This window comes from Cryptotermes secundus, unplaced genomic scaffold (assembly GCF_002891405.2).
Source record: "Cryptotermes secundus unplaced genomic scaffold, Csec_1.0 scaffold1465, whole genome shotgun sequence".
Taxonomy (NCBI): Eukaryota; Metazoa; Arthropoda; class Insecta; order Blattodea; family Kalotermitidae; genus Cryptotermes; species Cryptotermes secundus.
The window spans coordinates 45,940-60,899 of record NW_019742004.1 but is presented as its reverse complement, the minus strand read 5'-3'; the positions used below and the strand labels follow the sequence as shown (position 1 = coordinate 60,899).

General features: G+C 38.2%; 1 protein-coding gene across 1 annotated transcript in view; it reads left to right on the top strand.

The window, feature by feature from the left end:
• The first annotated feature begins 4,812 nt into the window (after positions 1 to 4,812).
• The window catches only part of LOC111872991 (protein lethal(2)denticleless), a 31,569-nt gene continuing 21,421 nt past the window's right edge, over positions 4,813 to 14,960 (top strand). Inside the window, exons 1-4 of the mRNA XM_023867338.2 lie at positions 4,813 to 5,126; positions 5,207 to 5,452; positions 11,847 to 12,035; positions 14,135 to 14,257. Coding sequence (XP_023723106.1) covers positions 5,084 to 5,126; positions 5,207 to 5,452; positions 11,847 to 12,035; positions 14,135 to 14,257 — 601 coding nt within the window. The 5' untranslated portion in view covers positions 4,813 to 5,083. The remainder of the gene's footprint in view (positions 5,127 to 5,206; positions 5,453 to 11,846; positions 12,036 to 14,134; positions 14,258 to 14,960) is intronic.

The window sequence follows — 14,960 nt, the reverse complement described above, 5'->3', positions numbered from 1 at the left end:
ATATATATATATGTACGAGATGCAGAAAGCAGATTGAATGTAAAAGATGCTGGCTTAACTTACTCAATTTTGGCTGTCATCTCCTTTAAAATAGTCTCTTTGGGAATGTATACAGGAATCCCATCGTTTTTTCCAAGCTTCAAAAATACCATGAAGGCCATCTTCCTTAATGCTGTAGTACCGCTTGTGATTCCCTTTGAATGTCAGACACTGTTTAAAGCTGTAACCCCTTCAGTTTCACTTTGAACTTGGGAAACAAAGTGAAATCATGGGGCTAAGTCCGGTGAATAGGGAGGATGGGGAACAATAACCACGTTGTTAGTCACAAACTCTGTGGTCTTCAGGGACATGTGGGCAGGCTCGTCGTGATAAAGGAACAGTGCTGTGTGTGTTAAAATTTTGTGTTAAGATCTCCTGGCAAACTCTATAACTGATCCCATCAGTGTCTGTGAGCTCATGGATTGTTCAGCAACAGTCTTCGTGGATGAGTTCTCGAATTTTTTGAACATTTTCTGATGTTTTGCTGATGCTTGGTCGCCCTGAACCTCTGTCATCTTCAGCTGACACTCAGCTGGCCTTGATACATGAATGCCATTCAAAAACCACTGTTTGGCTTAAAGAATATTCTCCAAAAGCCTTACGAGACGTTTCAATGGTTTTGGTAGCAAACTTACCAAGGTTCACGCAAAACTTGATGCTGACACATTGCTCGATTTTTCCATCCATTGCAGACAAAACAAAACACGCAGTGGAAAAAGCACACGTATAAAAACAATGCATGTTCACAACATGGTGTTACATGGCAGATTGATGCAAAAGGCTTTCGAAAGTGTGACTTTGGACTCTCTTCTCATCTTCTTTTACCGAGACAGATACAACAATAACAGTCTGGGAACTTTCCAATACAACCTTGTATTACTCTTGTTACCTTACCGCCATCTTTGAGCCGATTGTCTAGATAATTTGGGACCCTTAATGTCTCACAACCCTATGGGCCTTCACTGCCTGTTACAGGGATAGCTTTACTTTTACATTTTTACTTTTATCTGCCCTTAACATTTAACAGCATCTTTTCAAAGTTTGTAAAATACTTCTATTAAACATTACTCTGAAGCTGCTGAGAAGTGAATTTTATTTGCACCTCAGTGCTGTCTGAGGAGCTGAGATAGTTCATTCGGTATAGTGACAGGCTACAGGCTGTATGGCTGAGGAATTGTGATTATTTCTCAGCAGGGTTTTCAGCACAATGTCCTTCCCAATGTGTACTTGGAGTCTTTCCTTAGGAGTAAAGTAGCAGAGGGGTGAAGCTAACCACCTACCTCCATCTAGTCCCAGGGCCAAGAATCATGGAGCTATATCTCCACTGCCCCATACATCTTCATGACATAGTGTTTAATTAATTAAGTACAGGGACGTTTTACCTATACCCCACTCTTGCATACCTACAGCAGGCTAATGCATCACAGGTTACCATCTACAAGTATATCAGTAATGTTTAATTTTGTACATTTGTTATGTGCCTAATTTCAAAGATATATCATAACCATTTGGTATGTTTGTGAAAGGTGAATATCTGAACATTTTACCCAGTATTTTATAATTATTGTGATAACTAACTTCATGGAGCTGAGCCCTTCTTGAGAAGTCACCAGTTGTGCAGCTACTAAAGAACTTCCCAGCATTCTGTGGAACTGGAAGGTTCATTATCGTGTTCACAAGATCTGTCCACTGGTCTCTAATCTGAGCTAGATTGAGCCAGTCCATACCCCATCCTATCTCCCTAAGATCCATTTTAATATTATCCCCCAATTTACATCTTGGCTTTTCCACCAATATCCTATATGCATTCCTCCTCTCCATTTGTGATACATGCCCTGCCCATTTCATCTTCCATGACTTGATCATTCTAGTTATACTCAGAGAAGAGTACAAGTTTTCTCTAACCTCCTGTCCCTTCATCTCTTCAGTCCAATATTCTCCTCAGCACCGACTTCAAACACCCTCTGTCTGTGTTCCTCCCTTAATGTCAGTGATCAAGTTTTGCACCCATACAGAATCACAGGCAAATTTATAATTTTGTATATTCTAATTTTTATGTTTTTAGACAGCAGACTAGAAGAAAAAAGGCTCTGGTCTGATTGATAGCAAGCATTACCCAGATTCAATCTCCTCTTAATTTCCTCCTGAATCAAATTTTGATTTGTTATTGTTGTTCCCAAATGTCTGAACTGTGCCATGTTTTCCAAACATCTGTTAGCCATTTTTATGTCAGATTTTGCCCTGCATTCTGATGAAGATACAGCAACATATACATAGTTTTCTCTGTGTTTACTTCCAGACCAACCCCTCTACTATCATCAATTAAAGTTTGTATGTTTTTCTTTGTGGTATCTATGTTATCACCCAGTAGATTCACATCATCAACATAGACCAGCAGCTGATGTGTCCCATTTAATTTCAGTCCCACCTGGTTTTCCTGGACCTTCCTAATGGCATACCCTAAAGCAAAGTTGACAAACAGTGGCAATAAAGCATCTCCTTGTTTTAGGCAATTTTGGATATGAATCAGCCTAACTAGTTTGATGGGTACCTCAAACTCTATGAGAATATTGTACAGTATTTCCCTACTAACTGAATCATAGGCTTCCTTTAAGTCTATGAATAGCTGATGTGCCATCTCATACTCCAAGTTTTTCTCCAGTATCTGATGAATGAAATAGATCTGATCAGCAGTTGATCTGTTATGTTGAAACCTACACTGATGTTCCCCAATAATTTCATCCATATATGGACTTAACCTTGAGAGAAGGATATTGGATAAAATTTTGTATTAAGTTGATAGTAGTGATAAAATTTTATGTGAAGTTGATACCAGTGATATGATAATTGCTAGAGTTGGTTTTATCACCCTTCTTGTGAATTGATACAATAGCAGACTCCTTCCACGGATCAAGCAGTCCTTCCTTATTCCAAAGAGAATGAGTTTATTGATCATTAATTGTGATATGAAAATTAATGTAACAATATTTGTACAGAAAGCTTATTTGTGAGCCTGTGAAAAATCTTTCAGTCAGTCCAGCAGAAGGGAATCAAGATCCCTCAGTCAGCTTTGTTCAGACCTATAGTGCAGTTGGCAGCACAATAGACCAGTATATTGAATAAAATTCACGCCACAGCAGATGTTGGAAGTGTCCCTATTGTTATGCATGCATTCCTTGCATCTCCAGAAAATGTTCACATTTATATATTGAAAGTTTGTTTTCAGAAACAAAGCAAAGTCGAAACTCAGACTCTTAAATTTTAAACCCTCGTCACCTGTACAAGATGTGAAAGGGAATTTTGAGTGAAGTGGTGAAGCCCAGCATCATTTATATCCAATTTCTCTTCAGGAGTTCTTGATTCTTTGTACAGTAACAACCCTATCTGTTGTAATTTGTTTATAATTACATGGCTAGCCCTATGTAGAACTGTCATATCCAAATTGTCTTTCATTATTTACATAGCCAGGTTTGCATAGGTATTGTACATGAATACTCATTGCTTCAGAGCATAACTCACTCATGGCTTTTTGGCACAGGGAAGAACATGACAGAGTCATGACTGCTTATTACACAGGTGAAATACAGTAGCAGTATCAACAAGACGCATGGGTTTTGTGGATGGGCCAGCACATAACTTGAGACCACTTCTGTAGGATTTAATGGATTGATGATTGTAATATGTATAGATGTTTGGTTTATTGACAACACCACAAGTCCAACTGTGTGAACCAATCTGATGTGAGTAGTACATGAAACTTGGGGCACGCGGTAGCGTAGTTGGTTGAGGCACTATGCTACAAGCCGGAAGGTCACGGGATCAAGTCCTGATGAGGTCATTGGATTTTTTTCAATTGACCTAACCCTTCCAGTCGCACTATGGCGCTGGGGTTCATTCAGCCTCAGTCTCACAACCCTATGGGCCTTCACAGCCTGGTACAGGGATAGCTTTACTTTTTACATGAAACTTTGCCTCAACCGCCAAAGAACTTGCAGTAGGCATTCACTCTGTATATGATCAATGCATATGCAGTTGATTTACAGAGTTATTATAATGCTTCATATATTACAAGAGGCTCTCTTGTATGCTGCTGTGAAAGAGTATTTGTAACTGATGAGGACAACTATTAGATACCAATTATTCATTCCAGGCAATACTATTTTCACAAACTGTATGCCAGATTGCCCCAAAATCGTAATGAATTGTGAATTAAGTCAGGATTTGAAAGCTTTGTCAGCTACTGACAAAGGAGGACAATAGATGAGAATATTAAAATTAATTGAAAGAAAATAAGGTGATTGGGTACTCATCAGAAATAATATGGTTACGTGATAGGGTAAGGTAGGGTAAAGTTGTCCCTGTGCCTAACTAATTAAGCAGTACGCCATGAAGGGGTGTGGGGAGTGGATGTATAGATCCACATTTTCTGTGTTCTTGACGTCAGAAATAGTTGTAGGTTAGTGATCAGCTTCACGCACCAGCTACTTCACCTCCGGTGAGATCTCCTGGTACGCATTGGATAGGAGGTTGGGTGGACCCACTAGACGGTCTGGACGACTTGGAAACGAGAAAATTCTTGACCTTACTGGGACTCGAACTCCGAAACCTCGGTGTTCAGCAGTACAGACTCGGCCATCCCGGCTCCAATGTTATACGATACTAATTGGAAATAATATTGTAATGAACCGTGGGGTTTCATATGAAACGAATTTCGTGAGTGGATGGGCAACCATTAACTTTTAAAGAGACTCAAGAACGCTCAAGAAGACTCAACCGAAAACGTAACCTAAATGGGACATTTGCCCTTCCTTAATTCACAGTAGGTGCATCGCCATTTTGTTTCTATTTGGTTTCAAGTAATTACATTTTTCGCCATTTTCGGTCAATTCGTAAATTATTGCCATCAGTCGATCGACTGAGAATCGATATTTCTTTCCCGCGTAGGATCCTAAACAAAACTAAAGAAACTACTGTATGTTACGTTGAAAAGTGGTATGAATGTAAACAAAACAAGTGCCCATTTTTTGATGTCTTAAAAACGAGCATGGACTTCATGAACGCATTGTATAAAAGAGAAACTGGGCGTAGTAAGTAAAAGCTGTATACAGTCATGTGTGAAATGTATTAATTCAGTTTTATACGAATTTATACTATTTATTCTTTGTAGGAACCATGAATTCTTACGACTTCGCAATCAGACGACTGAAGTGTTATGATTGTGATGAATTTTGTGGCATTTACCCAAATAACTATGGCCAATCTAATCCGGAGTCACTCGTTTTCGCATGCCAGTTTTGCTGTAAAGCGAACTACCAGCATTGGCTTGCACTGGCAAACGAAGATGGCATGATCGCAATTCAGGACACAAAACTGAAAAGTAAACGCTGGAAGTCAGGCGAGATATATGCTGAAGGTACTACTATTTCAGTTATGAACGGTCATGAGGATTTTTTCACCATTGGTCTATGAGATCGTCAATCTCCTTCGCTTTTAGTATTCAATCATTAAGCTGCTTCTAGTCCTACATTCTGACTCCACTGATTAAAACTTCATAGCCCTGTATCTTCAACCGTATGATACATTTGATCATAAATGAATATTATGCATTTTCACGTAGTTAATTAAATTCATAATATATGGAAATACATGTCTATTAATGGTAAGTTGTGTCAGATGGTCAATAACACAGGCTTCTGATAGTGGAATGCAGTGATAATGATAACAGAATTTAACTTTAACTGAAACTTACAGACTCAATTCTTGTATAATATTACACAAATAAATACTGTTTATGTAGTTAAAAACAGAATGTAATGTTATGGAACAGTGAATAATGTTAAAGTTATATCACCACTCCTCCATTTGTCCCAATGTCCTGGTGCTTGCTTGAGCCCAGGGGTTACCTTTATTATTAAGCTTACATTATGGTCATTGTTTGCTGGAACTTAATACAATACAGTGTGCCTATTGGATGCCCCCCCCTCCAAATCCCTAAATCTGTTACAGCAGTGGTTCTCAAACTTTTTACCTCTGAGCCCCCCCTGACAAGAGAAAATACTCTCAGGCCCCCAGCCGTTTTTTTTTTATCAAAATAGAAGTCATTGTATGTTTGATGTTTTGTTCATTTTATTTTCTGTTTTTCTACTTACTATTTAGCAGCTTTTTTACTCAAAATTAATGTATCACAATATTAGGCCTACAATATGAATTAATTTTAACACTTGCAATTAACCAAGATATGTATTGAAATGAAACAATATTTAACTAACAAGTGTTTAATTTTTTCTGCAAAGAAAATCAAACATTTAAATATCAAAGTTGAGTGTGATGGATGGGCCTGCTTTTGAGAACAAAGTTTATCAAAACGTGGTGTAATATCAGAAATCGCCACTCTAACTTCTTTAGCAATATTTAGCCTTGAACGATACTTTGACTTTATAGCTGCCAAAGCAGAAAAACCTGTCTTGCATAAGTAAGTTGTTGCGAAAGGAATCAGTATCTTCAGTGCCCTTTGGCTCAAAGTTGGGAATTCTTTGCCAATATGTATCCAGAACTCCAACAAAGACAATTTCTTAAATTTACTTTTTAACGAAGTATCACTAGTGAGATCGATGAGTTCTTGCTCATTTACCTTCAGAGATGATGGCCCAGGAGCATTTTTGAATGGATTTTTAATCCAATTAAATTTATCAAAATCATTGCAAAAGTATTTTTCAAAATGAACTTTCAACATTATGAGATGATCAAGTAGGCAGCTTTTTATGTCCATTGGAAGCACTGGATTATCAGTGTCTTGTACCATTGACACTAGAATAGGGAACATGTCTAGCATGTTACTTTCCATACTGTTTCTCCAGAGCTCTAATTTTCTCATGAATGCCTTCAATTTGTCATTCCAAGAAAGTACAGTTGCCTCATTCCCTTGAAGTGAAGTGTTGAGGATATTTAGTTTCTCAAATATATCTGTGAGGTAAGCCATTTTCAATAAAAAATCCTTGTTGCTGAAACTGTCTGCCAGTGAGTGATTTTCCACATTTAAAAAACAGAACACCTCATGCCTCAGCTTAAACATTCTCTTTAATACCTTGCCTCTTGAAAGCCATCGAGCATCACCTAAAAAACAACAGAGCAGTGTGTTCGGCACCCATTTCCTCACACAGCATTTTAAAAAGTCTATAGACTTCAGAGGATTTCAGAGGATGCGGCTGCTGTCGAACTATCAATGCTGTCTCTGGCATATGTGTTTTATAATTGCCGGTAAAGAGAATAATTATTAGTTATTTTGAAATTCATGATAATTAAAGCCTGTACTCATCAAAAGTTTTTCTATATGTATTTTTATTTTTTGTTACTTTTCTAATTGATTTAGGACAGTTTTAATTTTTATCTGTAGGAAAGTATGCTGCGCCCCCTTTCCAAGCCTTTCGCCCCCCCCCCAGTGGGGTTGCGCCCCACAGTTTGAGAACCACTGTGTTACAGGTTAAGGCATAAGAGGAAGTTTTCCCCATGCTCTTAATTAATGGCACATGCCATGAAGACATATGGGAGAGTGGAGGTATAGCTGTACCATTCTTAACCTCAGCACTAGATGGAGGTGAGTGGTCAGTTTTATGTCCTTGCCACTTCCCCAGGGCAAGAGGCCCTGACACTCATCATATAGGAGGCTGGGTGGCATGTGTTAATTTTTTTATTAAAAAAAGTATTTTATACAAAAGTTCAAATAAAGCTAATACACTCCTTGGTTCTCAATGCATTTGTGCAGATTGTTCACTATACAGTCCACAGCTCGTTGACATATTTCTGTAGGTATAGAATGGACAGCCATTGTAATGCGTTCTTTAGGATCATTAATGTCGCGAGATTTTGTAGCATACACACGTTCCTGGACCATTCCCCATAACCAGAAATCATATGGAGTCAAGGGGAAGGTCCACCTCTTCCAGTCCAACGTCTACCAAATGTACCATCCAAGTATCTTCGAACTAGTAAGAAATAATGCAGGGGTGCACCATCTTAAAGTAAAAAAAGTAAAGTAAAGCTATCCCCATACCAGGCCATGAAGACCCAAAGGGTTGTAAGACGATTGAAAGAAACCATGTCTTAAGATATGTAGAGGTAGATTGTTTTGCACAAAATTCTGCAACATATCCAAGTAAGAAGTGCTCATTATAGTCAAATCATTAAAAAAGTATGGCCCAGTTATTACAAACTTAGAAGTAGCACACCATACGTTAACCTTAGGAGAGTCTCGACTGTGCTCTCTTACTTCATGGGGATTCTTTGTACACCAAATGACGCACTTGTGCTTATTGGCTTTTCAACTCACATGAAATGTGGCTTCATCCGACATAAGGATCACAACATAAGGGTCTATTTCTACAATTTCTAATAAAATTTGTGCAGTTTGTACACAAGCAATATTATCAGCATCAGAAAGTGCTTGTACAATTTGAATGTGGTACGGCTTCATTGCCAGATCTAAGTGGAGAATTCTGCAAATACTTGACTGAGAAATCTTGGTTTCCAATGATAATCTCATAGTTGACTTTCTTGGGCTCCTGATTATTACTTGTTGAATGCCATGTTTTCTTCCATTTGAACACTTCTAGGTCGTCCACTGTTTCCCCTACAGTCATTTGCCACAGACCCTGTGCGCACAAAGTTCTCATGAATTCGACGGATAGTTAAACGGCTTGGAGGATCCTTGTTAAACCATTTCTTAAATTTATTCCTTATTACTGACGGTGACATAAAGACTTCCATCCAAGCTGCTATCTTCCTTCTTTCTTCAAAAGTAAGTTGGGTGGCCATATTTAGTCTGCAACAAAATAAAATTATATTTTGTTATTATAAAAAGATGTTACCATATGCGTGGTAACATCTTTTTGACACCCTGTTTTTTGGGGCAATTCTGACAACAGTAATTTAATTTTTAAAATTCAAAAAAGAACAGTTAGAATCATTATGAAAGCTAGAAAAATGGACTCTTGTCATCCATTGTTTAGATATTTAAATATTCTTCTGTTTTACTTACAATATACGAGGGTTGGAACTTTAATAGTGGCAACACTGCTGTAGAGACTCCATGCAGTGGAACCAAATAGTGTCGCTACCTACCTTACCTCAGAGCAAATGGACTCTCCGTTCCCACATCATGCTCATGTGCAGTGATGAGAAGAACAGAGTCTTGTGTTAGCTTGTGGTCTAATGTAGTGTTGTCACGATGTTTTCGAAACAGGAACAACGGGGTTGGATAAATATTGAATGTGCCAGAGGCTGTACAGCACAACAGTGTCATCAAGGTCTTCAAGAGGCTTGCGGGGAATCTGCATTGCCTTACAGAACAGTGGCAAGGGGGGTAAAAGCCTTCAACGAGAGACGCCAAAATGTGGCAGACATGCGTCAGCCAGGTCGCCCTAGTGTCAGTGAAGAAGGGCATTACTGGAGAGTGATTGATGCCCTACGATTTGTGAGCTGGCTCGAGACACAGGATTAGTGCATATGACTGTGCTTCACATTCTGAAGGAACACCTGGGCATGAGAAAAATTGCATCATGATGGGTTCCGCTGATTTGGTGGAAATGCAGAAATGGCTTGTTTGACGATGGGGCTGGGAAGTGCTGTACCATCCCCCATACTCCCTGGACTTAAGCCCTTGCGACTTCGACTTGATTCTTAAGATGAAGGAACCACTTCGTGGCATTCGCTTCAGAACTGTTCCAGAGATTCTTCATGCAGTAGACCGCTCCATTCGAACTATTAACACAACAGGGGCTGCTAAAGGTGTCCTACGACTTCCACGTCGCTGGGCAACGGGTTGTACACAATACTGGTGACTACATTGAAGGACAGTAAAACTTTGAAACATGGATCTATTTTGTATCAGTTGTAAATAAATAGTTATCACTATTAAAGTTCCAACCCTCATATATTTTCAATATCCATGTTTGTTATTAATAGTATGGATACTTTCACACTATTCTTTTCTTTCTTTATTGTCAGTGGAGTGGGACTAAGTCCCTTATACTGCGGCCACTTCTGGCCTATTGTACCAGCCCCAGATGATAGGTGAGGGTGATTGTGGAGCAATTGGTGGAATGAAGATTGGCAAGGGAAACCGAAGTACTCGGAGGAAACCTGCCCCAGCTCCACTTTGTCCACCACAAATCCCACTTGACCAGACCCGGGATCAAACCCAGGCTGCTGCAGTGGGAAGCCAGCGACCATCCACTTGAGCTATGGTGCACCCCCTATTTTCACACTAAATTCTGATATACATAGTATCCATACCAGACAAAGTTCGGATTTACAGCATTCAACTTATAAATTAATTAAAGTCCAAAAAGGTGTCTACTGTTCTGCGATTATGATATTTAATAATTTACCACAGAATCTTAAGAACATGACAAATGATGTTGATAAGTTTAAACATGCTTTAAAAAAATTTCTCCATATTGGCTCCTTTTACTCATTGTGGGAATATCTAGATTGAAGAATAATGGAAAACCTTGCTTCTTACAAATAATTTATAATCTGATTGCTGATCTGATATGGATTTTTGCGTGGTTGATGTAATCTTTTGTCTTGATTTTTATGCAACTGTCCGTTTTGATAAGCATGATTTATATGTATTGTTTACCTGTAGAATTGCCTGTATATGTTTTCTCTGATAGTATTGTGATATGACGCGTCCTGTATCAATGTATTTTGATTTAGGGAAGAATGAAATAAAGAAAGAAAGAAGGAAAGATAATTGGTCATAAGTGTGTAAATTTATAATGCATTTAATTCAGTTAATTTAGATAATTTAAATGAAATTGTATTAATTTTTTTATTTTATTATCTAATTGACTAATGTATGTGATTTTAATTATGTAACTCATGTCAATTATTATATGTATCTGGACACATCTATTATCAAAAGGACTATTTCCACAGCCTAGGTTTTTTACCTTTATGGATCTATGGAAAATAAAGGAAATGAATGAATGAATGGAGAAGAGAAACATCTCTTGTTTCTGCCAGAAATTGAACCTCAAGTCCTTGGACATCAAGCTAGTAGTCAAATGCTATACCAAATGAACTATCCCAGCGCCCAAAGCCGTGCAGAAGGTTTTGCCAACCTTAGAAAGATAGTTACATGCTGTTAAATCTTAGGAATGCACTATTAAGAAAGAAAGATGTTTCCCAAAATGTGCATTTCTGGGGAAGGGCACACCTGTTTGCCAAGGAGGAACCCCAACACCCTCCATTTGCTGGGTGGGAATCCCCCAGGCCCTTGGGGCTTGCTTAGGAGGTTGGCATTATTTTTAAAAACTTTTTTCACTTGTGATGTTATATAGCTAAAGGCATTTTTTTAATTGACAGAACCTTGTGCCTTTCATAATTTAAATTATGTGTCACCACACCATGGCATCCAAATCCACACCTCAGATCTGTTGTGAAGGGGAAACCTGTGACAGGGAAGGAAGGATACTGCAAGGAATGGTGGTCAGAAATGAGAGGATGTTGTGTGATGCCTCCCTAAACTTAGACTTTAAGTAGTAAAACTGATGTACCCAAGGAAATTTCCATGAATGAAAAGTCATGTATATTCTGGTTCTTGGATTCAGATGTGAGTGGTTAACTTCACATTCTGATCACCCTAAAGCTGAGAAGGTTACTCCTAGTACCTGTTTGATAGTAAGCTTGATGGCCCCCATAGTTTGCTGACTTCACTGTACAAGCCCACTGTAAATCTGCTAATACATTGGTGTAACTCTACACTGATGCCTGTAGGTCTTAAGGGCCATGTCATTTGTTAACAGGCACACAGGCTCATCACAATGCAATATTTGACTTGGCATGGATGGAAGAGGAACTGAAGTTAGTGAGTGTATCCGGTGACCATACAGCTGTACTGTGGGATGTTAGCATCACGCCATGGAGACAGTTGCGGCAATTCAGAGGGCACACAAGGAGCGTCAAGACAGTGGTATTCAGGCCACAGGACAAAGGTAAGATAAGTTTTGTTGAATGCAGCTGAGAATTTTCTCAATTCTGGTTTTGAATGGGTCAGTGGACGACACCCCATGTAAGGTGAAATAATATGCACCAAAATAACGTGAGTATAATAGAAACTTTAAAGGATTTTATGTGGTTTTACCTTGAAACGAGGACTACAGCGTGTGATTTTAACACGTATTAAGACAGTGTAGCAGTTTTAACATAATTTAATAAAATATTTGTAACATATCAAGACACCTGAAGATGGCCATTTGGGGCCAAAACATGTAGTGTCAAAGTGTATAATGTTAAACTAAAATTAAAATTAAGTAGTGAATAAAAAAGTGTTCCAGTATTGACAGACGATAAATAATGGACCTTAAATTGAACAATTGCAACGGGATGCTGAAATACGGAATCAGATCATCACTATTCTCATTACAGTATTAGGCCTAGTGGCATGTTATATATTAAAAATACAGTCTCCGCATCTTAAGCATTTTCCTTGTCTGCATTAATATTTTATAGTTCTGGGGAAGGTCCTGTCAGATGTCGTCTTTAAAGACATTCTTTCCACTGTTGTACAGAATCTGTTATAAGTGAAATTTTTAATCCTGTCACTTTATTTATTTTATGGTTTCAAATCATATGTTTTATGTATTGTAATGTGTTTTGCCACTGAAGATGCCATTCGGATTGTTAATTGGTTTATTTAACAACCTAAAAGTCTTGGCTACAATTAATTATAACACTGTTGCGGGTTTACACAATCCACAAACCCTGCACACTATTCTATTCCCTCTGTCCTCAGTAGTATTCACGTTTTAATAACGCGGGAGCTGTACAAGTGTCACTTAATTACTCGCTCCCAGTACCTTCTCAGTTATCACAAACTATCACTGATTATCACACATAAACTCTTCTGATCACGCGTTCAGGTCTTCTTTCCGCAACTGCTGCTCTATTCCAACTGTCCTTGGCGGCTGCTACATTTTAACTGTTTTAGGCGGCTGCTATCTTTCAACTCCTCATAACTAGTAACTGACTCAGTACTCACTACTCACTACTAATCACTCACTCATTCAAAAGTGAACAGTGTTCGCTGTTCCTTATTTAGCCTCGTTACGGGCAACACAGAAAACAGTTACGCAATAGGTACTGCTGTTGCCTGATGCCGTGTTTACAGGTTGCCTAGCAACACTGTAGAGTTGTTTACTGCTCTGTAGCAACTGCGGCATCCCTTGGTAACGTCACCGTGGGAGGGGCCGGGGTGTTGACTGGCCTATTACCGTAGCAGTGACAACGCTCTGAAGGTGTTACGTCACTGCTGGCGGGGGAGGGGGTGTCCTGCATAGCGCAAATATGTCACAGTATTTTGTTAATAGTGCTGCGATAAGTGAAATTAGTTAATACTGGTGTGTATTAATTAATTCCAGCTGTTAGTATTGTAGTACGCAAAACTGTTAAAATTGCAAAGGTAATTACGTTGCTCTGTACATTGAATGATCAAGGTAGTCATTCATCCAGTGATTGCAACTCAGTGTTAACTTTAATGGTCAACAGTTTGAGCGTCTTCTGTAAATCATTTTGTTGGTTCAAAATACCAAGTTATTAATTCAGGATGATATTTGAGATCTGTTATATATTGTTGCATTCTGTTGAATCAGAATGGTACTTTGTGATAGTATTTTTGAATTTGTCAAATTAAAAATATATGGTGCCATTTAAAGAAGTGCTAGTGACCTTGATATCTCATTAGCGAAAGGTGTCATAAACAAACTATATGGTATCATGTATGTGCCCCCATAAAATCTGAACAACCTTTATCCAAAACATTTCTTTTATTTGATCCTAAGGAAAGAGTTATTTCAGTTGATCAAGATAAATTGTACACTCAGGATACTTAAATAATCCTCAGCCATGAAACAAAGAAACCAAACTAAAAGCAGTACATAGAGTATAATAAAATATAGTGGGAAAGAATGCAGCAGAAAGCAGAATTAGATAAAACTAAACAGTATCTCTCCCAAATGGTATCTTATGTGTAAACTTACTTAAGAATAGTATCGTTTTTCTTGATAGAGAGTAAATGCTGTCTGTTTGTTCACAGCTGTGTTTGCAACAGGGGCACGGGATGGGATGATAATGGTATGGGACACAAGGTCAAACCAGGGGCCATTGTGGGACAAGCCAGATAATTTCATCTCAAACTCCCATCATGCCTTGGGATCAGGTGAGTGAGTGGAGGTTTGTTTATATTATGTCTCCACCGTGTCTGCCTATGTACATTGTAAGATAGCATACTGTGCAGTGACGCATAATAGAGCATAACTTAACCCTCTGCTGTAGGTACATTTTTGAAAGCCATAAAATTGAATTTTTAAAAACAAATTTCTAAGCCAGTTTTGAAATTGGTTGCATCTATGTAAAAATCTTATATGTATGCAGAGCTAGTAAATACTTGGAAATTATTCAGACGTCCAGTGCTACTTGGAAATGAGAATAACAGACCTTAAGTAGATCCAAGATAAAATTAAGAGCATATTAAATTTGGGGTAAGCATACTATTATTCATTTCAGAATAAACTACCTTTGTTGACTTATTTAAGGAACTAAACATGACAATATATAAAACTACAGTTTCTACCTCTTTTGAATGAGTTTGAAACCTACTCTTTTATATTAAGGGAAGAAGGGTGCTGAGAACAAAAAGTACTAAGGAAGCATTTTGATCCTGTGAGACATGAAGTAAGAAAGAAAGAAAATTATGTAAAAGGTAACTTTATAATTTGTATGCTTCAGCTCAATACTAATGTTCAAACGATTAAATGAAGGACTGAATGAAATGGACATGGAACATGCATTGAGACGTTCTGGTTAGAAGTTCTTGGGGGAAGAATTGCTTAGGAGACCTGTGTTTAACTGGGAAAATATTA